The 24,514-nt window shown below is 42.5% G+C and overlaps 1 protein-coding gene across 1 annotated transcript in view; it reads left to right on the top strand.

Moving 5' to 3' along the window:
• fsip1 (fibrous sheath interacting protein 1) overlaps positions 1-24,514 on the top strand; it is a 92,000-nt gene that overhangs the window by 22,398 nt on the left and 45,088 nt on the right. Inside the window, exon 7 of the mRNA XM_088354392.1 lies at positions 8,948-9,097. Coding sequence (XP_088210518.1) covers positions 8,948-9,097 — 150 coding nt within the window. The remainder of the gene's footprint in view (positions 1-8,947; positions 9,098-24,514) is intronic.

The raw sequence follows: 24,514 nt of genomic DNA, 5'->3' as shown, positions 1-24,514 counted from the left end.
TTGCGTAGACATATCCTCATCATGCAAATTGCAATAAGAAAGGCACATGACGTAGCTTTCAAGCTAGAAGCAAAGAAGGAAACTGCACGTTAACTTCACTCTGCGAGCGTGTTGCTAGCGTGATTTTGAATAAGGGAGCGTGGGACGACGTCTATATGACAAAGTCTCTTTCCCATACTGGGGATGACGTCAGTTATAAGGAGGAAGATGGGAACGGTTTACCGTGGTTTCTACAAGTACGGTATGTTTTTTTTAACAGACCCGTTTACTGCGTTGCGAGCGTGTTCCTAGTAGCGTTTTGCTACCCTTCACAGGCACGGTTTGGGATGAAAGTTATAATATTATAATTAAAGCTTTGAAAACTCTCTCGGTGTACCGTCTTTCTTTGTAAATATGTGTAACCGATGTATATGTATTTGCACCTGTATATTTTTGTAATGTATTTATTTCAGACACTTATTCTGATATGTTTTGCGAATTAAAAAAGAGGGGCGGAGCAAACGCGGGTTGACGGGAAGTGGGGTAAAGGTGAGTGAGACCTGTTGTGGCGGCGGACAATAGTGTATATATATTCTTCCCACCCTTACCTTTGGAAATATAGACTTTTTTTCCTTGGATTAGTTTCAACGGGTACCTGGACTCTGCAGATCTGCATCAAACTTAAGTACCGGTATCATTTTCTGTTCATTTTGCCAGCTGTGGTTATTGAACTGTGGACTTTATATTCAGTTACAATCGCGGGACTCAAAGCCGGGTTTTGGGCTAATTTTGTGATTGTGTTTTTATGTTTTAATGTGGGTGCATGCGGCTTATATACAGGTGCGGCTTGTGTAAGTACAAAATCGGTTTTCGCCTTAAAATGTGATGAGTGCGGCTTATAATCAGGTATAGTCCGGAATTTACGGTAATCTAAAATCTGGAAATTACAGTACTAAACACCCAGTTGACTGTAGGGTATTGAAATTTGAAAATGGCCCACAACCTCTCAAAAGTGAATTCAGCTGAGTATACGTACCTAAGGAAATGTGTCGTTTATTGGAGTCCAAAATGTGAATGTGAATCTTGCAGACATATAACTGTCCCTACTGTTTTTACATCTTCAACTTGGCTTTTTTTCTATGCTAGCTAGCACTCTTTGCAGATGTCAGGCCTGTTGGGAAGCATTATCATGCACATGGGTTTTCTTTTAACCCGACACCAACAGCCTGAATTTCTTAATGCTGTGGCTCTTTATTTATGATGTTTAACTTTTGGGAGCAAATACCACAGTGATTGTAGTGGCAGGCTCCCAAATTGATGGGGGAGCCGTTACTCCGATTTTCATATTCAATTGGCAAGAGGAACACTTCCTGTTTTTGCACAGTGCCGATTGCGAATAATGGTGACAGAGCAAGAATGGTTATTTATGTCACTGGGACTTTGGCAGCAAATCGGTCTCGGGACTCCGTCCCAGGTCTGCATTGAATCCAATGGGATGCGTCGGTTAAACATTCCTCCTCTGTTTGCTTTTTACACTGTTTGGATCTCGTAAATGAAGGCAATACATTTAGCAGTCCATATTCGTTGGGACTATGTTTTGGATGTAAGAGGAAACCCAAGTGCAAGGGAAAACATACAAGCTTTATACGGAGATGACCCAAATATAAAGTTGCACAAATAAACCAGATGGGAAACTTATTTCTAAACATACACATCTTGCGAAGAATTCATGAGATACTCCACTAGGGCTGCAAGCAGTGTTCCCTCTAAGCTGCGCGCGTGCGCAATTGCGCACTGCTCGCACATTCTCAGCGCACAAGAAAATCGAGCCAGCGCACAAAAATCAGGGCTCGAAATTGCTAATTCAGAAGCGATTTAAGTCAAAGTTACAGTGCATGAAGGTAAAAATACACGGGTTCCCCCGACGTTGTGTCCTAAATGCGGTATTTTGAAGTCGAGTCGAAGTAGAACGAAGTTGAGTAAAGTTAGTAGAGAACCGGCTTCTTCGGCTCGGCTCACTAAAAGGAACCGACTCTTTCGGGTCCTAAACGGCTCTTCAGGTTGTTTTTGCTTCTTTCATCCCAACATGACCAAATATTATGTAAAATTATGCACAACATGACTTAAAGGAAGGGGGGAATAGAACAAAAAAGACAAAAATACCAAAATGAAAAAGTAGTGAAAAGCTGAGAAAAAAAAGAAACAAAAGGAAGAGAAAAAAAGACGGAAATTAAAAAAAAAAAATCCAGAAAAAAAGAAAAGAAAGAAATGTAGGAAAAAGGTAAATAGAGAACAAAAAGAATAAAAAGGAACAAGAAAGTAAAGAGAAACACGGAAAAAGAAGAAAAAGTTTGTGTTGCATTCAAATAATTTCCAATAATATCAAGTGAATCTTGTTGCCAACATTGTACTTCCACTAAAAATGTGATTAAGTACAGTTCTGTATCTTACAACCGACTAAAAAAGCCCCCAAAAATGTTAATATTATGGGACAAAATATATCAGGAAATAAAAAGAAATGGATATCTTGTGAAAGACGTTTGTAGGCCGTACAACCTTTGCAATCGTACATGAGTCAATTCATTCAAAAGAGAAAAATACTTTTGCATTGCCGGAAACTCAGCAAAATGTCAAGTTTTGGACATGTTTGATAATTAATTATCTTGCCAAACTTGGGATTACGGTTGCTCACTGTTGTTTCAAGGGTTGCTCACCGACTTTGTGTGAATGCTCAGACTTGTGGAAAATTACAGGGAACATTGGCTGCAACTAACGATTATTTTGATAATCGATTAATCTGGCGATTATTTTTGTGTTAAATCGATGAGTCGGCTAAAATTAAATGGTAAATGGTAAATGGTCTGCATTTCTGTAGCGCTTTTCAGGTCAATGAAGACCTCTCAAATCGCTTTACAATGTGCTTCACACTTACCCATTCACACACACACTCACACACCTATAGGGATTCAGCCATGCAAGGCGCCGACCTGCTTATTGGGGGCATTAGGGATTCAGTGTCTTGCCCAAGGACACTTCGACATAAACACATTATTAATTGCCTCTTCTTTTTTCAAATATTGAAATTTTGCGGACAAATAAGAAAATATTGCGCAAAAAAGAATAGTGTCAGGACCAGAACGAAGACAGGACCCATTTGCGTGCGTTTCTCTTTAGTTTTATTTGGAAGAAGGAAAAGGAAAGGATAGTACACACGATCCGTAGGTTGCGGGGAGCAGGTTGCTCAGACGCGGATTTCCGTGGCGAGCAAAGACAGTGTCGAAAGCAGGAAAAAACAGATCCGGGACGGGGGAGCAAAAATCGTAGTCAAGTTCAGAAAGTGGGTCGGAGCCGGGAAACAGACGGGAATCAGAACCGGAGAGAGTCAGGGTTGAAAGGCTTGCCTAGCTTGAGCTGAGGTTCGCAGACGGACTGACAAAGGTGACAGGAAGACGGGGGGGTTAAAAAGTGACAGGCAGCCAATCAGCATCCGAGGCAGTTGGCGCCAAAGGGGCAGACTCAGTAATCATGACAAATACTCTACAATAATAAACAAAAATCAGTGTTTGTCAAATAACAAACAAAATACATCAAATGTATGCCGTACACCTAGAAATATATATTTGTTTTTTTATAAAATGCAAAAAAGGCATCTTTGTTGTTTAAGGGACGTGGATTTTTGGAATAAGAAATCATTGCAAATATGAAAACCGTTGCTAACGATTTAGTCATCCATTTAATCCATTTGATCGATTGATTGTTGCAGCTCTCAACTCCACATTGTGATTGTTTTCTCATTAGTTCAGTCCTTCCAAAATGTCTGCAACGGAGCAATGCATCAACTCATCGAGTAATCGACAACTATTTGATTGTCAAAATAATCGCCAATTTTTGGTTTGGATTGCCGTTATATCTGAAATGATCCAAAACCTCAGACTTTTGATTCTCAACAATAAATATTCTGCGATTAAAATGTCTTTATTGATAAAAGGAAGATTATCATCGTCAACACATTTTGCTGAGACTAGATGTCATAACTTTCAAATCAGTGTTTTTTTGCAAATGATTTACAGATTATTATCAAGGTTTGGGAGTCCCATGTAAATATTATTTTGGGTGTTTTGTTTTGGAAAATAACAATCTGAATGCCCCGCCCGTTTGGTGCCAGCTGCAGCTTGTTGCCAGATTGGCTTCCCTCCTATTTAAACCCAATGTTCTCATTCCCTACTGGTCAGTCCGTCAACAAACCTCTGCACTTTCAAGACTTGTGTTTTGACTGTCCAGTGTCCTGCTCGTGTTTCCCCAGTGTGCGGTATCGATCCCACCTGTCTCGTCCTGTCCGGTAACCTGCTCCAGTGTCCGGTATTGACCCCGTCTGTCTCATCCTGTCCAGTATATTGCTCCCGTCTCCAGTATCCGGTATTGATCCCGTCGCTCTCCTCCTCTCCGGTATCTTGCTCCCGTCTCCAGTATCCGGTATCGAGCCTGTCTGTCTCCTCCTGTCCGGTATCTTGCTCCAGTCTACAGTATCCGATATCGACCCCGTCTGTATCATCCCATCCGGTATCTTGCACCAGTCTCCAGTATCCGGTATCGACCCTGTCTGTCTCATCCTGTCCGGTATCTTGCTCCCGTCTCCAGTATCCGGTATCGATCCTGTCTGTCTCCTCCTGTCCGGTATCTTGCTCCAGTCTCCAGTATCCGATATCGACCCCGTCTGTATCATCCTGTCCGGTATCTTGCACCAGCCTCCAGTATCCGGTATCGACCCCGTCTGTCTCATCCTGTTCGGTATCTTGCTCCAGTCTCCAGTATCCGATATCGACCCCGTCTGTATCATCCCGTCCGGTATCTTGCACCAGTCTCCAGTATCCGGTATCGACCCCGTCTGTCTCATCCTGTCCGGTATCTTGCTCCCGTCTCCAGTATCCGGTATTGATCCTGTCTGTGTCCTCCTGTCCGGTATCTTGCTCCAGTCTCCAGTATCCGATATCGACCCCGTCTGTATCATCCTGTCCGGTATCTTGCACCAGTCTCCAGTACCCGGTATCGACCCCGTCTGTCCCATCCTTTCCGGTATCTTGCTCCAGTCTCCAGTATCCGATATCGACCCCGTCTGTATCATCCTGTCCGGTATCTTGCATCAGTATCCGGTATCAAACTCGTCTGTCTCATCCTGTCCCGGTATCTTGCTCCAGCCTCCAGTATCCGGTATCGATCCCCTCTGTCTCTTCCTGTCCGGTATCTTGCACCAGTATCCAGTATCCGGTATCAAACCCGTCTGTCTCATCCTGTCCCAGTATCTTGCACTAGTCTCCAGTATCGGGTTTCGACCTCGTCTGTCTCATCCTGTCCGGTATCTTGCTCCAGCCTCCAGTATCCGGTATCGTTCCCGTCTGTCTCTTCCTGTCCGGCATCTTGCTCCAGCCTCCAGTATCCAGTATGGATCCCGTCTGTCTCCTCTTGTCCGGTACCTTGCTCCAGTATCCGTTATCGATCCCGTCTCTCCCGTCCGGTATCTACCCGTGTGTCCTGTATCGATCTCATCTGTTCTGTCCGGCCTTGATCTCCTCTGCTTCTGACTTCTCTGTCTCACTTCTTCCGCCCAGCGATCGCCGCATCCCTGGCGTTTGTGTTCACGCGCATGACGGTCCCATTCCCTTAAAATTAAGCTTGTGTGAAAACGTTACGCATCTGGGTCCTCCGTCTGTGTGGGTTCTGACATAGTGTCCTATGTTTAAAACCAAAAAATGAAATCAAAAACTTTTGGTGTCTCCGATTCATTGATTTTATCAAGCCTCCTCGTGTGGATTTTACATGTTCTCCCCGTGCCTGCAGGTTTCCTCCGAGCACCCTGGTTTCCCTCGCACATTTCAAAAAACATGCATGTCCGTTTAATTGGCCGGTGCAGATACTGGATGGATTGATGGATGAACAAAGTAACTAACGATAGAAAAAAATATTCAAACCAAAAAACTAAAACTCACATGGAAGTGGAAATCGAAACGACAATGTAAGGGAAATGACCCCACAGCCTCTGCTGCCAGCACGGCCCTTAAATATTGATTTCCTGATTGGTCAGGTGTGGGGATGGAGGCCAGTCTGTTTGTCTGTTGGCTCCCTCTGCAGGACACTGGTATATATGCCAGATCATGACGATTTATATACCTATTCTATCCTAATTTTCTCTTTTTATCTTAATTTTTCTTCTAAGTCTGTCATGGTTGCCCAATTGGCCCCGCCCATGTGTGTCACGATTGCCATGGTGCCCAATTGGCCCCGCCCGTGTGGTGCCAGTTGCGGCTCATTGAGAGATTGACTTTCTGTTTATATAAAGCTCAGCGCTCTCTTGCTTCGGGGTCAGCCCGTCAAACGAACTTCTGAGTTCTGACTCAGTCCTGTCTTCCTGTTTCCAGTACGGTATTGTTCCCGTTCATTCTTGTCTTGTTTAATTTCGGGTTCCAGTTTTGTTTCCGTCTGTTTTTGTCCTGTTGTTATTTTCTCCAGTTTTTGTTCCCAACAAGTTTCTGCTGTTTATTTTCGATATTCTAATTCGTTATTGATCTCCCCGGTCTCTGGCTACCTGTCCTTCCACGCCAGACCGGCTTTCTAACGTGCATGACTCCCCATTTCCCGTAAAATAAAAGACTTGTGTGAGAACGTCACGCGATTGGGTCCTGTATCTGTTCTGGTTCTGACAAAGTCTTTTATTATATGTTTATCCTGCAGTGCCACCACCTAATCTTGTTGTGAGCAATGTACAATACAGTGGGACCTCGCTACTTCGCGCTTCGACGTTCGCGGATTCAGAGCTTCGCGGGCCTAAAAAATAATAATAATAAAATAAAGTAATTAAAAAAAAAAAAAAGAAAATAAGCATTTTTGAAGGGGCGTCGCTACTTCGTGGTTCCATGTTCGCAGGTCTAAAAAATAATAATAATAAAATAAAATAATTAAAAAATGACTTATGCGGCTCACTGAGATATTGACTTTCTGTTTATATAAAGCTCAGCGCTTAAATAAATAAATGAATAAATAAATATATTCAAATCCAGCTCCGGACTTCCTGTGCAGAGTTTGTATGTTCTCCCCGTGCTCCCACATTCCAAAAACATGCATTTCAGGTGAATTGGCTGGTCTAAATTGTCCCTAGGTGTGAATGAGCGAGCGAGTTGTCTGTCCCTGTGTGCCCTTCGATTGGCTGGCAACCAATTTAGGGTGTCCCCTGCCCACTGCCCGATGATTGCTGGGATGGGCTCCAGCACCCCCGCGACCCTACTGAGGATAAGCGGTGTAGCTAATGAGATGAGATATATACATATATATATATATATATATATATATAAATATATATATACCGTATTTTCCGCACTATAGGGCGCACCGTGTTATAGGGCGCACCCCCAAAAAATAGTTTTTGGTCCTATATCTTCCATAGATAAGGCGCACCTGATTATAAGGCGCTACAATGGGAACGTCGACAAAACAGTCAGATGATTCAGTCCAACTGATTACCCCCTTAACATTCCCAAAGCTTGCAAAGAAGCAAATACGTGTCGTAGACACGTGCGGATGCGGTGTCCGTACAATGTCACTCAAATGCATCGTTCCATCATTCGGAAGGTTAAAGTCTTGGGATTCAAGAAATGCCAAACATTTCTATGTTTCTATTTTCGCTCACAACTTTACTGTGCATATGACAATAAACACTTGGAATTGAGTTTAATTCACTCAACTCATCACAGCAACATCAAGATCGTTCTAAAACAAGATACCGGGAAAATATAAAGCCGCATAACTCACCCAAGTTCTCACGTTCAATAATGATACGCAATCATGGTCTTCTTACAACTGTGAGTGAAGTAAATCCAGGAGAGTAGAATATTTACAAATACAGACTAATGAAACATGTTTCTTTATGGCGTACTGTAGCAAGCTTGCTACGCCATTGCTAAACTCGTCCGATTGAAGGGTTTGTTTTGGGCATCTAGCCAATCCGAGGCTCCGAATAACTTAAGCCAACAGTGATCGATTCAAATGATGATTGAGACATTGGTTAGCCAATGAAACGCCGCTATATAAATCCCAGCATACACCGCGGACTTGCTACGCCATTGCTAAACTCGGCCGATTGAAGGGTTTGTTTTGGGCATCTAGCCAATCCGAGGCTCCGAATAACTTTAGCCAATCGTGATCGATTCAAATGATGATTGACACATTGGTTAGCCAATGAAACGCCGGTATATAAATGCCAGCATACACCGCGGACTACTCCTTGTTCGGGGTAAAATCAAGTCGGCGGCCGTTGAGTAAGTTGCGAAACCTTGGGAATTTAATATTGAGTCATATATAAGGCGCACTGTGTTATAAGGCGCATGGTCAGCTTTTGAAAAAAATTAAGACTTTTAGGTGCGCCTTATAGTTCGGAAAATACGGTATATATATATATTTTTTAAGCATTTATGAAGGGGCGTCGCTACTTCGTGATTCCACGTTCGCGGGTTCAGAGCTTCGCAGGTCCAAAAAATAATAATAATAGAATAAAATTATTATTATTTTTTTTTTAAGCATTTTTGAAGGGGCGTCCCTACTTCGCAGATTTTCACTTTTCGCGGGTGGTTTTGGTCCCCATTAACCGCGATAACCGAGGTCCCACTGTATGTTGAAAAAAAGGACTTTTCTATTCCAATAAAGTCAGGGATCTTCTGGATCAAATTTGACTTCAAGATCAAAGAATTCAGTTGCATAATTCAATTGTATTCCCATTACTCCCATTACTTAGCGCCAGTGACATCACCTCTCTCCGGCCAGATGATTTTGCATCAGAGTGTTCAGTTGGCGGTTCTGTTTGTGTGGGCCTGATCCACTATTATCCCGGTTACCATGTTACAGATCTGCTGTGTTGAGCCTCAAAATAAAGGAGCACTGTCCAAACCATCTATGACTTATCCAAACGATGCGTGTCTTCCAGGGGGACATGTGGGCTGTGCCGGTGACCGCCGGCCAAGGTTACGCCCTGGAGACGTCCGACGTGGAGCGGCTGAGTAGCATCGACGCCAAACTTTGCCTTTTCCAGTCGGCTGTAGAAGCTTCATCACTGTCCGTTTTGCTTTCAAACGAGGTATGTCTCCAACAGAAAAAGGTCTCAGGGTTTGCACGGGTGCTTGAAATCATGGAATTTGAATGTTGAGTTTTCAAGGAAGGGCAGCACGGCGGCGCAGTGGTTAGCGCGTGTGCGGCACAGTTGTAAGGTCTTGGGAACCTCCTGTGTGGGTTCAAATCCAGCTACCGGACTACTGTGCGGAGTTTGTATGTTCTCCCCGCGCTTGCGTGGGTTTCCTCCGGGCACTCCGGTTGCCTCCCACGTTCCAAAGACATCCATTTCAGGTGGATTGGCCGGTCCAAATTGTCCCTAGGTGTGAATGAGCGAGCGAGTTGTCTGTCCCTGTGTGCCCTGCGATTGGCTGGCAACCGGTTCAGGGTGTCCCCTGCCCACTGCCCGATGATTGCTGGGATGGGCTCCAGCACCCCCGCGACCCTACTGAGGACAAGCGGTGTAGCTAATGAGATGAGTCTTCAAGGATTGAAAAGTGCTCAAATTTTGGGTGAAGTGCTTGTAAATGCTTAAATTGTTTTTCCACAACAAATCTGCCTAAAAATGAGGCAGACACTGCTTCCTGGTGGCTTTTCTTCGCAATTGCATTTCTTCCTTCATGATTAACTGTCATGATTACTGATGCGAGGCACCTGAGTCTGCTCCTTTGGCGCCAACTGCCTCGGACGCTGATTGGCTGCTTATCTCTTTTTAAACCCCTGTCTTCCTGTCACCCGTGGTCAGTCCGTCTGCGAACCTCTGCTCCCGCTAGGCAAGCCTTTTCGACCCTAACTTTTTCCTGTCCTGATTCCTGTGTGATTCAGACACCTTTTCTGAACTTGATTACGATTTTGCTCCCCCGTCCCGGCCATTGATCCTCTTTTTTCCCGCTCTCGACACTGCCTTCGCTCGCCACGGAAGTTCCACTTCCGCGTTCGGAGCGATCTGCTACCCCTGACTGACGATCACCAGATTGTGGGTGCAAGGCTTTTCCTCCTTCTCAATAAAACTGAGAGAAACAAACGCAAGTGGGTCCTGTCCCCGTTTCTGGTCTCTGACATTAACAGCAGCTGGCATGGTTAGCTATGGCTAGTTTGTCTTATAAAGTGTAATCGCCCCCTACGGGTTAGATATAGAAGATATAAAACTGTAATTTTTTTGTGAAGCATCAACAATACGTGGGACACAATCATGAAGTGGAGCACACTTTATTGGATATACTTTTTTAACAAATAAAAAATGAAAAAGTGGGTGTGCAAAATGATTCAGCCCCTTTACTTTCAGTGCAGCAAACTGTCCAGAAGTTCAGTGAGTATCTCTGAATGATTCAATGTTGATCTAAATGACTCACGATGATAAATGGAATCCACCTGTGTGTAATCAAGTCTCTGTATAAATGCACATGCACTGTGATAGTCTCACAGGTCTGTTTAAAGCGAAGAACGAGGAACACACCAGGCAGGTCCGAAATACTGTTGTGGAGAAGTATAAAGCCAAATTTGGATACAAAAAGATTTCCCAAGCTTTAAGCATCTCAAGGAGCACTGTGCTAGCAATAATATTGAAATGGAAGGAGTATCAGACCACTGCAAATATAACAAGACCGGGCAGTCCGGGCCCGTCCCCTAAACTTTCAGCCTATTAAAAAAAAAGTAAACCGATCAGAGATGCAGCCAATGTATATTTGTGTATCTGCAAAAGAAATGATTCACACCGGATTTCTTCTTTTAATGGTGCTTGAAAAGTACCGTATTTTCCGCACTATAGGGCGCACCGGGTTATAGGGCGCACCCCCCAAAAAAATAGTTTTTGGTCAGATAGTTCAGTCAAACTTATTACCCTCTTAACATTCCGAAAGCTTGCAAAGAAGCAAATACGTGTCGTAGACACGTGCGGATGCGTTGTCCGTACGATGTCACTCAAATGCATCGTTCCGAATATCATTCGGAAGGTTAAAGTCTTGGGATTCAAGAAATGCCAACCATTCCTTAGTTTCTATTTTTTTTCGCTCGCAACTTAACTGTGCATATGACAATAAACACTTGGAATTGAGTTTAATTTAAAAAAAGACCCATCACAGAAACATCGAGATCACTCTGAAACAAGATACTGGGAAAATATATAGCCGGAGTAGCTCACCGAAGTCGTTGTGTTCAATAATAATGTGCAACCATGGTCCTCTTATATCCGTGAGTGTAGTAAATGCAGGAGAGTAAAATATTTACAAATACAGTACAGAAAAGTAAAATACTGTTTTCTCTATGCCGTCAACCCAACATGCTATTCACATTCATCTTTTTAGGCCAATTGCAGGCTTTGTTTTGCCCCTTTAGCCTATGCCAGCCTGTAAATGATAAAAAAGATCCGCCCTCTTTACCTCCGAATAACTTTAGCCAATAGTGATCGATTCAACTGATGATTGACACATCTTTTTCGGCCAATTGCGGCTTTGTTTTGCCGTTTAAGCCAATGCCAGCCTGTAAATGATAAAAAGGATCCGCCCCCTTTACCTCCGAATAACTTTAGCCAATAGTGATCGATTCAAATGATGATTGACACATTGGTTAGCCAATGAAACGCCGGTATATAAATCCCCGCATACACCGCGGACTACTTGGCGTTCGGGGGAAAATCGAGTCGGCGGCTGCAAGTTAGTTGCAAGACTTTGTGACTTAATATTGATCCATATATAAGGCGCACTGTATTATAAGGCGCATGGTCAGCTTTTGAAAAAAATTAAGACTTTGAGATGCGCCTTAAAGTGCGGAAAATACGGTACTTGAATTTGGCTATGAAAAAAGTGTACGAACACTGCATAATACCCTGTAACTCCTGCAGACATGATTCAGAGCTGATATGAGGCAATGTCGTTAAGTCCAAAACAGCAGGGCTTCGTCCTGTAAAATCCTTCGCAATTAACCTTTGGGGAGTCTAAGCGCTATGGAGGTATTAGGAAAAATGGCAACGTGTCCACGTTTTTGTCATTATTTCCATTTGAATTACGCACGTTGAGCTTCTTGCGCAGTTTTCCTAGAGAAATTAGTGTTAGACTCTTCGTGATTGCGTCATAATTAGCAATTTTATACAAAGGAACGACTCCCTGTGGAGTTGCTGTGAGACTCAGCAGCAGCCAAGTACCGGCGATGATGCAAAAGTTCAGTACAGTCGACCCCCAGAAAACGACATGGTAGGGGATAGAGACCTCCCGATCAGCTACTAGTAACTGTGCATTTGCTTTCTTCTCGTTTTTTTGGATAAACTATTTATCTACTCTCTCTCAAGAGGGGTGACCAAAAGACCAAAAGATTTGAACTTGGCCACCCATCCATCCATCCATTATCTGCACCGCTTATCCTCAGTAGGGTCGCGGGGTTGCTGGAGCCCATCCCAGCCATCTCCGGGCAGTGGGCAGGGGACACCCTGAACTGGTTGCCAGCCAGTCGCAGGGCACACAGGGACAGACAATTCGCTCGCTCAGTCACACTTAGGGACAATTTGGAACGGCCAATTCACCTGACATGCATGTTTTTTGGAATGTGGGAGGAAACCGGAGTGCCCGGAGGAAACCCACGCAAACACGGGGAGAACCTGCAAACTCCGCACAGGAAGGTTGGTAGCTGGATTTGAACCCATGACCTCAGAACTGTGCCGCACAAGCGCTAACCACTGTGCCGCCGTGCTGCCCAACATGGCCACCCAAAATGCTCAAACACCTGAACAATTTAAGCACCTCGGCACCCAAGTTGGTCATACTTTCGTCCCTCTAGATCAGGTGTGTCAAACTCATTTTAACCCGGGGGCCACACAATAGAACAAACATTCTCTCTGGGGCCGGACTACTAGATTAGAGAGAAAAAAGAGAGAAAGGAAAAAATAAGAGAAAGAAAAGGAGAGTAAAAACAAGAGGGTGGGACAAAGAAAGGGAGAAAGAGAGAGAGAGAAAATAGCACGAGTGTGAGAAGCAAAAGAGATAAAAAGAGAAATAGTGAGAGACGGGGGAAGAGAGAGAAATAAAGACATCCAAAGAGAAACAGAGAGAGTGAAGGAGATAAAAGAGAAGGATAGAAAGAGAGAAGGGGAGAAATAGTTAATGGGAAAGCAAAAGCGAGGGAAAGCCAGAGAAGAGAGAGAAAAGGAAAAAATTAAGAGAGCAAATGAAGGAAAAAAGAGAGAAAGAGACAAAGAGGAACAAAGAGAGAAAAAGAAAGACACAGAGAACAAAAGAGAGAGATAGAAAATGGGAAGAAGAGAGAGAGAGGGAAAAAGAGTGAGAAAGAGAGAAACAAATATGAGTACAGTGTTTGTGAGAGGTACCTAGCTTTTGGCAACATCAAGTGGACATATTTCAACCTTGTTTTTATCTTGCACTTCCCTCAGCGTTGTCTTGCGGGCCGGATTCAATCCCTTAGCGGGCCTGATCTGGCCCGCGGGCCGCCTGTTAGACACCCCTACTCTAAATGAAACGGGACACAAGAAAGTGGCCATGTCACTCGGGTCCGGGTAACACAACACAGCTTTCACTGGTTTACCCCTGCTGCATCATGCGGGTGCCCTGCCCATCCCTTAGAACGCGTCCAAACATCCCACTAACCTCACCACTCATTCCTACCACCAACAAGAGATCTAGCTTCCATTATGTTTAGACCTCTTTCCTGCAGTGCACTCATAACACCATCCATCCACGTCAATCGCGGCCTTCCTCTTGGTCTCCTTCCATTGACTTCTTCTCTGTAGTTCCTCTTCAACATTTGCTCCGCATCCATCCTCTCCATGTGTCCAAACCCAACGAGTACTCTCTCATCCACACGCTTTCTCAGTTCCACTACTACTCCAGTTCTGTCTCTCACAATTTCATTTCTCAATCTATCCAATCTTGTCACTCCTAACATACTCCTCAAAGACTTCATCTCAAAAACAATTAACTTCCTTCTCAGATCTGCTTTCAGGGTCCAAGTCTCTGCACCATACAACACAGTCGGCACAATCACACTCTCATACAGTCCCCTCTTAACATCCATACTCATACTCTTGTTACTCATCACTCTCCTCAGAGCACCCAAAACCTTGATTCCTTGATTGACTCTGTGCATACCTCACTCTCCATTCCACCAACTGCAGCCACATCACAACCCAAATACCTAAAGCTAGTTCTTAATAATCACCAGCTTTATTCTAATGGTTATCAAATTTTTGCTTCTCACTTTAGCATCACTGCAAGTCTTGGGAACTATCTCTAATGAATACAGTACCAAAATTGTGTCAGATTCTTCTATCTACCAAATGGACGAAAAACAAGGCTGGTTGTTTAAAATAACTTTGTTTTTTCACATTTGATTTTTAAAACAAATACAGTAAAAAGATAAAAAATCGGAAATTATGTCGGATTAAAAAAAAAAAACCTTTGATCAGTAAAATGTACCATTTTGATTCTACACTGAAAATGGTAGAGAATTCTTTGAAAATTTACTCTTGATGAGAAAAATTATCTAAACAATTACAAAAACTGGTCTTCTGATAATTCTAATTACAAACGTGTTATTCACTGTCATGATTACTCATTACACTCACTTGTGCCTGCTCGTTTGGCGCCAGCTGCTGCTGGTTACCTGATTGGTTCCCCGTCCTACTTAAGCCAGTCCTTTCACTCGCCTGTTGTCAGTCCGTGAGCAAACCTCTGTTTTCACACGGCAAGCATTTTTGACTCTGACTCCCGTCGGTCCCGTTTTGTCACCCGTTTTCCACTCGTCCTTTCCTGATTTCCCCGTTTGTCTCCTGCTACGACCCGTTTTTTGACACCGACCACGTTCTGATCTCCTGTCCCGGCTAACGACCTGTTTTTCCGTCTACTACGCTACGATCTCCCGCTCTGGAAGATCTATTTCCGCATTCGGAACACGCTCCGATCCCGTGAGCGGCTTGCTTCCCGCGTCCAGCGAGCACCGGATCGCTGGCGCTGGCTTTCCTTTATATTTCAATAAACTTGTGCGAAACGTTACGCATCTGGGTTCTACTTCTGTTCTGGTCGTGACAATTCACAACATTTTCCAGCTAGTTTATACAGCGTACCTGCAGTTCCAAGACCCCAATTTTTTTTAGGAAATAAAAAGTTATTTCGAATGTGATCCCTGTTTTTACGACTGCCTAATGTCAAGAGCACATTGGAAAGACCAAATCCAAGTTTCCTCTCTGGAGATGTTTTGGCAAACCTTTACTACATCTACCTCGATTTTCTATCCAGTAAGCGAAAAGCATGTTCTTCTAGGTTGAAATCAGGACACTGACTTGGACATTGCTTAGCATGTTTCATTATAGGAATTGTTTTAAGACTAGGGTATAATCCCATCCAGTGTTCCCTCTAAGCTGCGCGCGTGCGCAATTGCGCACTGCTCGCACAATCTCAGCGCACAAGAAAATCTAGCCGGCGCACAAAAATGAGGGCTCGAAATTACTAATTAAGAAGCGGCTTAAGTCAAAGTTACAGTGCATGAAGGTAAAAATACACGGCTTCCCCTGACGTTGTGTCCTAAATGCGGTATTTTGAAGTCGAGTCGAAGTAGAACGAAGTTGAGTAAAGTTAGTAGAGTTTGTCGAGAACCGGCTTCTTCGGCTCGGCTCACTAAAAGGAACCGGCTCTTCCGGGTCCTAAACGGCTCTTCGCGTTGTTTTTGCTTTTTTAATCCCAACATGACCAAATATTATGTAAAATTATGCACAAAATGACTTGAAGGAAGGGGGGAATGGAACAAAAAAGAAAAATATACCAAAATGAAAAAGTAGTGAAAAGCTGAGAAAAAAAGAACCAAAAGAAGGAAACATTTAGAAAAAAGCTAGAAAAAAAAGAAAGAAACGTAGGAAAAAAGTAAATAGAGAACAAAAAGAAAAAAAGTAACAGCTCGGAAAAAATAAACACAATGAGACATTTTTTAAAGGAATTAAAAAAAAAAAAGAAAAAAAACACAGAAAAAAGAAGAAAAAGTTTGTGTTGCATTCAAATAATTTTCAATTATATCAAGTGAATCATGTTGCCAACATTGTACTTCCACTAAAAAAATGTGATTAAGTACAGTTCTGTATCCAACAACCGACTCAATAAGCCCCCAAAAATGTTAATATTATGCGACAAAATATATCAGGAAAAAAAAAAGAAATGGATATCTTGTAAAAGAATTGTAAGAACAATTGGCGTTTGTAGGCCGTACAACCTTTGCAATAGTAGTCAATTCATTCAAAAGAGAAAAATCATTTTGCATTGCCGGAAACTCAGCAAAATGTAACTTGATGTCAAGTTTTGGACATGTTTGATAATGAATTATCTTGCCACACTTGGGATTATGGTTGCTCACTGTTGTTTCAAGCGTTGCTCACCGACTTTGTGTGAACGCTCAAACCCCTGGAAAATTACAGGGAACATTGATCCCATCTTTCACTCCCGATAAATCATGACCCAACACTTGTACAGTATACATACTTGCAGTAACCGTAAGCCTTTTACAAAATTGCTGCTTTTGTTTTGGATTCCGTCAGATCTTTAGATCACTCTCACATCAAACGGCGTCAGATTCTCTATTTGCATGCCAATTGTCCACATGCGGATCTTAAGGTTGGCCCCGGTTCCAAATGTGAGCTAAGGGTCATGCTAGGATTTACTCTGTGTTTTCACCACATGGTAGGTCAGGAAAGAGGATCAAAAAAGACAAATAAAGAAAGGTTTACTTTGTATAAAGCCAAATAATTTGAAAGTGTAGTTCAATGAGCCAGCATAATATGACAGATCGTGCAGAAATAGTGTTGGAATCTCCGTCTCTATCTCTGAAATGTATCGGCGGCAGTGCAAAATCATTTGACGTATAAATGATAAATAAACTGTTGAAGCCGAAGTTTGCTATTCAGTGGGCTTTGCCAAGTTATCTGCGCTTAATCATACGGTATTCCCCCGCTATCATTTAGACTTTTGCTTCCTCGGGGCATTGCGGATTTTTTTCTATTAATAGTTTCTACGGATGAATACATACTTTGCGGATCTAACGGCGTCACAAATCAGAGACCTGCCTTCTGTTTCCTGGGCGCGGATATGAGCAATTAAATAAATCATTTACAAGACGTGTGACACTCGAATAACCCCTTATACATTCAGTATGTGAGCAAACCAATCGGGGGGCAAGCAAGAGAAAAAAAAATGATGATTTAATTCATTTAACTCACCAAAAACTGTGCTCGTTTGCTCGTTCGCTCCATCGTGTGCTTCATTGTTTACAAGTTGTGCTCCTACATGGCTTGCTAGAATTATGGACTTGAACTATACAGTGAAGAAAATAGAAAAGTATTTGAACACCCTGGTTTTTTGCTATTTCCCCTACTTCAAAATCATGGACGGGGTCTGAAATTTTCATCGTAGGAGCATGTCCACTGTGAGAGAGATAAACTAAAAAGAAAAATCCAGAAATCAAAATGCATGATTTTCTAACAATGTATTTGTGTGATACAGCTGCAAATAACTATTTAAAAACCTATGTATCATCTAGAATTCTAACCTTGAAAGACCTATTAGTCCGCCGATTAGAAGTCCACCAGCACTCCACGTATCATCCTGAATCCCAGGCACCTGACTTTAACTTCTAACATGGTGAAGACCAAAGAGCTGTCCAAAGACACCAGAGACAGTATTTTACACCCCCACAAGACTGAAAAGGGTTCCGGAGCAAATGCTAAGCAACTTGGTGAAAAAAGGTCCACTGTTGGAACAATCATTGACGGTCAATCTCAATCGGGGTGGAGCCCCATGCAAGATATCACCTCGTGGGATCTCAATGATCCTAAGAAAGGTGAGTAATCAGCTCGAAACTACACGGCAGGAGTTGGTCAATGACCTGAGAAGAGCTGGGACCACCGTTTCCTAGACTACTGTAGGTAATATACTAAGGCGTCATGATTTGAAATCATGCATGGCATGAAAAGTTCCCCTGCTTAAACCAGCACAAGTCAAGGCCCGTCTTAGGTTTGCATATGACCATTTGGACGATACAGAGGAGTCATGGGAGAAAGTTTTGTGGTCAGATGAGACCAAAATAGGACCTTTTGGTCAGATTTCCACTAAGCGTGATTGGAGGAAGAAGATTGAGGAGTACAATCCAAAGAACACCATCCCTTCTGTGAAGCATGGGGGTGGTAGCATCATGCTTTGGGGGTGTTTTTCCACCCATGGGACAGGATGCATGCACTGCATTAAAGAGAGGATAACTTGGGCCCTATATTGTGAGATTTTAAGGAACAACCTCCTTCCCTCAGTCAGAGCATTGAAGATGGGTCGTGGCTGGGACTTCCAACACGACAATGACCCGAAGAACACAGCAAGGAAAACCAAGGAGTGGCTCCGTAAGAAGCATATCAAGGTTTTAGCATGGCCCAGCCAGTCTCCATACCTGAACCCAATGGAAAGTCTTCGGAGGAAGCTCAAACTCCATGTTTTAAGCGACAGCCCCGAAACCTGACTGATCTAGAGAAGATCTGTGCTGCGGAGTGGGCCAAGATCCCTCCTGCAGTGTGTGCAAACCTGGTGAAAAACTACCGGAAACGTTTGGCCTCTGTAAAAGCAAAGAAAGGCTTCTGTACCAAATATTCACATTCATTTTCTCAGGTGTTCAAATACTCACAGTATTTGCAGCTGTATCGCACAAATAAATTGTTAAAAAAATCGTGCATTGTGATTTCTGGATTTTTCTTTTTAGTTTATCTCTCTCACAGTGGACATGCACCTACGATGAAAATTTCAGACCCCTCCATGTTTTCTAAGTGGGAGAAATAGCAAAATACCAGGATGTTTAAATACTTATTTTCTTCACTGTATATAGATGGATACAACTGTGACTTTTTGCCATGGGGTCAGAAAATAAAATGGAAATAAATAAATCATTGCACTTGAGGTTTTATTAGTGAGTAGGTTTGTGTAGATTGTCTCCTATACTACAAGTCCCACAGTGCTTTGCACAGTAAAAAATTGAAGGAGAACTCATGCACACGTGTTACACTTCCAGGGTTGGGTAGGGTTACTTTAACTGGATTACTTTCAATTACTTTTGGATTACTCCCATACCAAATATGCGAATAAAAGACAAAAGAAAGTAAATATGAATAAAATGACTAAATTTTGTGCAGGCTTGGGGAGTAACGGAATACATGGAACGGCAAAAATGATGTTGGCAAGCTGTTTGGATTTATTTTCATTTTGTTTCTGTCGCATTTTATGTTTGTTTTGCCGGAGATGAAAGAGATCAAAGCCAGGAGAGAAAGCTTACCACGTGTTGTGAGTCATCATTGTATTCATATTTAGTTTCTTTTGTCTTTTATTAGCATATTTGGTATGGGAGTAATCCAAAAGTAATTGAAAGTAATCAAGTTAAAGTAACCCTAACCAACCCTGTAGCTTCTTACTTCAGGAAAATTAATTACCGTATTTTCCGCACTATAAGGCGCACCGTGTTATAAGGCGCACCTTCAATGAATGATATATTTTAAAACTTTTTCCATACATAAGGCGCACCGCATTATAAGGCGCTGTAAGTGCATGCTGGTTTAAGCTCAGGTAATTGTGCAATTTTGTAATAGTAATCCTGTGCAGTCCTTCGAGACATTTTTGTGATTTAGGGCTATATGAATAAATGTGACTTAACTTGACTTGGCTACAGTAGAGGATGTAGTTACGTTATGCAACCGTTAGATGGTGCCGCGCTAAAGGGAATGTCAACAAAACAGTCAGATAGGTCAATCAAACTTTATTAATAGATAACAAACAAGCTTTCCACAACTCCATTCACTCCCAAAATGAATAAACAGCTGTTTTATTATTTTCTCTGAGGTAAAGCATTTTCGTGACACATCTTTAACCTCTTTGAACAACAGCAAGGCATAACATTTTACTTTTCCTCCATTTAGTCAAGACGCAAAAAAACGTCTGATACTGTTATGGTACATTAAACGCAATAACATAATAACTGTAAAATGTAAAACGTAAACAGCTCATCCTCATGCTTCCTCCTCTTCCGCACCATCGATTCATTAATGTTAAACTCTCTTGCTGCTACTCTATTTCCGTGTTCTACTGCGTGACTGATCGCCTTGAGTTTAACGTTGTACGTTGTAAGCGTGTCTCTTAATAGGAGCCATTTCAGGGTCTTTATACAAACGCACAAATACAAGAGAATCGTTGTTTAATATTTCCCAGTATGCACAGCGCACTTCTTCTTCTACGCGAAAAAGGGAGTCGGTGGCTGCTTCTCTTAGTTGCGAGACCTTGCAATTCAATATTGATCCATATATAAGGCGCACCGGATTATAAGGCGCACAGTCAGCTTTTTAAAAAAAAAAATCTGATTTTATGTGCGCCTTATAGTGTGAAAAATACGGTAACACGGATGGTTATGGTACAAATCAAGGGAATACTGCAAGGGTGAAATGAAGGTGAACACAACAAAAAAATAGTAAACCAATATTTCAGTGGCAATGCAAGAGTCAACGTGCTGATTCAGCGAAATGCACCCGACCTTTGTAAAAATAAATTCTCTATCCTGTGGCCAGCATGAAGAAATCTGGAGTTTCAAATGAGACAATCCAGTCCTTGTTTAAGTCCTGTGTTATGAATGAACCTTAGATGAATAGTACCCCAAAAAATGTGTTATTGCAACCCAGCTGGAAGTGTTACTTCGAATGACCCACTTTTTCTCCTTCCCTTTTTATCTTGCATGATTCATAAAATGTTGAGAAATTAAAATTCTTTCTCTGCCCCTCCGTCATCTGCTCTGCGTTAGCTCAGACATAACCGCACGTATTTTATATATGTTTTTAATATCTGTGGCACACGATCAACTCATTCATGGCCAACCTAGTTCAAGAATAGAGCGAAAGACTTGAAACGCCGTGGAGGTCAAAGATCGATTTTGGCAGGGTAAGGAATAAAGGGAAGGAAATCGTTCTCAGAATGTCTGGGGTTGTAACAGCCTTACGGAGGTCGTAAAATCAGAAATGCTCGGTTTTGTTGTTTACTGTCTTCTCTCCCAGCATGTGCTTTTTTATATATTTTGGGGAGGGGCAGAAAACAGTAAAAGGTCTTAGCACCAAAAACGGAGGAGTCAGCACTTATAATTTTATTTCCATTTAAGGCACAAAAATTACTAAAATCGAGCGACTTAGTCGTGGGGTCATTTGTTAGCATGTCTGATTCATCAATCCGTCCATTATCCTCAATAGGGTCGCGGGGGTGCTAGAGCCCATCCCAGCTATGGGCAGGGGCACACAGTGACAGACAACCCACTCCCCCAATCACACCTAGGGATAATTTAGACCGACCAATTAACCTGACATGCATGATTTTAGAATGTGGGAAGAAACCCGAGTGCCCGGAGGAAACCCACGCAACCACGGGGAGAACGTGCAAACTCCACACAGGAAAGTTTGATCTCATGACTTTAGAACTGTGCCGCAAATGCTCTGCTGTGACAGTCTTGTTCCACGGACAGACTGAGGAGATCATTTCTTCCTCATGCCATGAGGCTCTTTAACTCCACCCGGGGGAGTAAAAGCCTACATTTACCCCCCCCCCCCACACATTTGCATATTACCCTATTTTTATTACAGTGTGTGATTTCCGTAGCACTATTTAAATACCCTAAAGCAAAACGTTATATTGGGTATTTTTGTATTCTATATCTTTATTTTATTATTTTATTTTTCAACACAAGGATACTGCTGGAAGTGTGAATTTTCCTACAGGGATGAATAAAGTATCTCTCTCTCTCTCTCTCTCTCTCTCTCTCTCTCTCTCTCTCTCTCTCTCTCTCTCTCTCTCTCTCTCTCTATCTATCTATCTAACCACTGTGCCGCCGTGCTGCCCATGTCTGATTTATTTAATTAGGAAAACATTATTTCAACAGAGCTCTTAACTCGATTTTAGATTCATCAGTCACCACCACTTTTTTTGCATTCTCTATTTAGGGTTTGTACGGGAGCTTGAACTCCTTAAAATGCTACAATTTTTGTTTTCAATAATTGCTTGAATTTGAGGTCAAGTGCAAGTAAATGCTTTAAATTCTTGCCATGTTTCTCAACAACTCAGTCGCTCATTCACACTAAAAACATTTTGGACTGGCCAATTAACCTGCATTTTGGGGGAATTTGGGAGGAAACCGGAGTGCCCAAAGGAAAACCAAGCAGGCACGGGGAGAACATGCAAACTCCACACGGGGAGGCTGCGGTGGCTGGACTTGAACCCTGAACCTCAGCTACCTGCTAATCACATTATCTGCCGTGCCGCCCTACTTTGTTCATTTTGTCAAAAAATATCATCCTCTTTTGAGCACCCCAGCCTCTGGTCCGGCTTCCCTGTGTTTGGGTCCGTCCGCAAAATGTAACACAAAAACTTCAAGTATTTTAATAATAGACATATTTTTAAAAGTACTGAGTTGTATTTCAACTGAATAAATTATGTTTGATTTTATTGATATGTTAACAATTTTTTTATTTAATTAATTTTGTCATGATTACTGATGCGGGGCAACTGAGTCTGCCCCGTTGGCGCCAACAGCCGCGGACGCTGATTGGCTGCTTCCTCTTTTTCAAACCCCCGTCTTCCTGTCATCATTTGTCGGACCGTATGTGAACCTACGCGACACGCTAGGCAAACTTTTGTGACTCCTGTCTTTATCCTGCCCTGTTCTCCGTCTGATTCCCGTTGCTGACCTTTTTTCTGAACCTGTTTACGTTTTTGCTCCTCTGTCCTGGCAATCGACCTGTTTTTTTCCTCCTTTTCTATCCAGTCTTGTGTTATCATGTCAGGTTGTCATGATTACTGATGCGAGGCACCTGTGCCCGTTCCTTTGGCGCCAACAGCCCTGGGCGCTGATTGGCTCCCTGCTACTTTTTAAAACCCCAGGTTACCAATGTCAGACTTTCTGCGAACCTTAGCTATACGCAAGGCCAGCTCTTTTCACTCCTGACTTTATCCTGCTCTGTTTTCCGTCCGATTCGCGGTGCCGACCTCTTCTCTGAACCCGTTTTACGTTTCATCGACCTGTTTTTTCCCGGTCTCGACATTGCCTTCGATCACTGCTACCCGTGACCGACGATCCCCGGATCGTGGGTGCAAGCACTTTCCTCATTCTAAATAAAGCTGAGTAAAACGAACGCAATTGGGTCCCGTCTCTGTTCCTGGTTTGTGACAAATTTAATGAATCGGAACCACCAAAAGATTTTTATTTCATTCTCTGTCTGTAAACATAGCTGGTGTTGAACCCCGCACCTCTGCGCAGTGGGGCTCCGCGCTAACCACTCATCCACCATGCCGGGCATATTTTCATACAACTGTACTTCAATCCGGGAGTTAACTTTTGACAAAAAATGCGAAGATTCAATTAAAATATCAGACCCAGCTTCTGTACAACTCAATATAACCGTAAATTGATATTCACGAACAGTTTTAACCGAAATGGGAACGTTTATTTTTTAAATAAGCAAAACCGCCAATGTGTTTATATAAACATCTCAGTTTCTTTTGACTCCCGTTGCGGTTTTTAGCCAGTCTGGCAATGCAGAGAACCGTGTTTTGCCTGGGGGAGGCTACCTTGTTAGGTCTTGACCAAGACGTTGGCACAGTTTTTCATCAGCACCCCCCAAAACATAATTACAGGGTTGTTTGAGGTTAAAGAGAAGGAGCAGCTCCTGAAAAGGAACAGTTTTTTTCTCTCCTTCATTGGCTAATATTAAAACACATGGAAAGGCTTCATACCTGTCGCGCTCCAGGGCTCCACGCCCTTACAAAATGTTGTATTTTCCCTTACAAAATACAAAAAAATCTTACACCATATTTTTTTTTTCAAACGTGTTTATTTATGTTGTTTAACGTGTTATATTGTGCATGAAATGAAATGATCTGCATTTATATAGCGCTTTTCAAGTCAATGACTTCCCAAAGCGCTTTACAATGTCTTGCAGCCCTGAGCCTATTAGAGGTTCAGTGTCTTACCCAAGGACACTTCGACATGTAACACGGACGAGCCGGGATTCGAACTGGGATCCCTTCATCCCAAGACGAGCGCTCTACCTAAGCTACTGCCGCCCTACTGCCGAGCTACTAACGAAACATGTGTTTCGTTATATCATATATATTGTTAATTAACATTTTGTTGTGAGATACTGAGTTGCTCGACATAAATGAGGTTTATTATAAAAAAGGTCAAAAATGAAGTCGCTTGGAGGTTCACTGTAGAAGGAAAAAATACATGCAAATATAATTAAGTAGAATTTTCTTATTAAGAATTTTCTGCATGAATTATTGTTGGTAATATACTGATTAAAGGGATAACCACAAACCCTACCCCTATCTTTTTTCATTTTCTCCTTTTATACTTCCTTTTTTCTTAACTTCCTTATACAACAATTATGATTCGTAAAGCCTCA

The sequence above is a fragment of the Urocampus carinirostris genome, chromosome 15 (genome assembly GCF_059441175.1).
Source record: "Urocampus carinirostris isolate Australia breed hairy pipefish chromosome 15, RoL_Ucar_1.0, whole genome shotgun sequence".
Lineage (NCBI taxonomy): Eukaryota > Metazoa > Chordata > Actinopteri > Syngnathiformes > Syngnathidae > Urocampus > Urocampus carinirostris.
The sequence above is the reverse complement of the archived record's forward strand: the minus strand, read 5'-3'. Positions and strand labels throughout refer to the sequence as shown.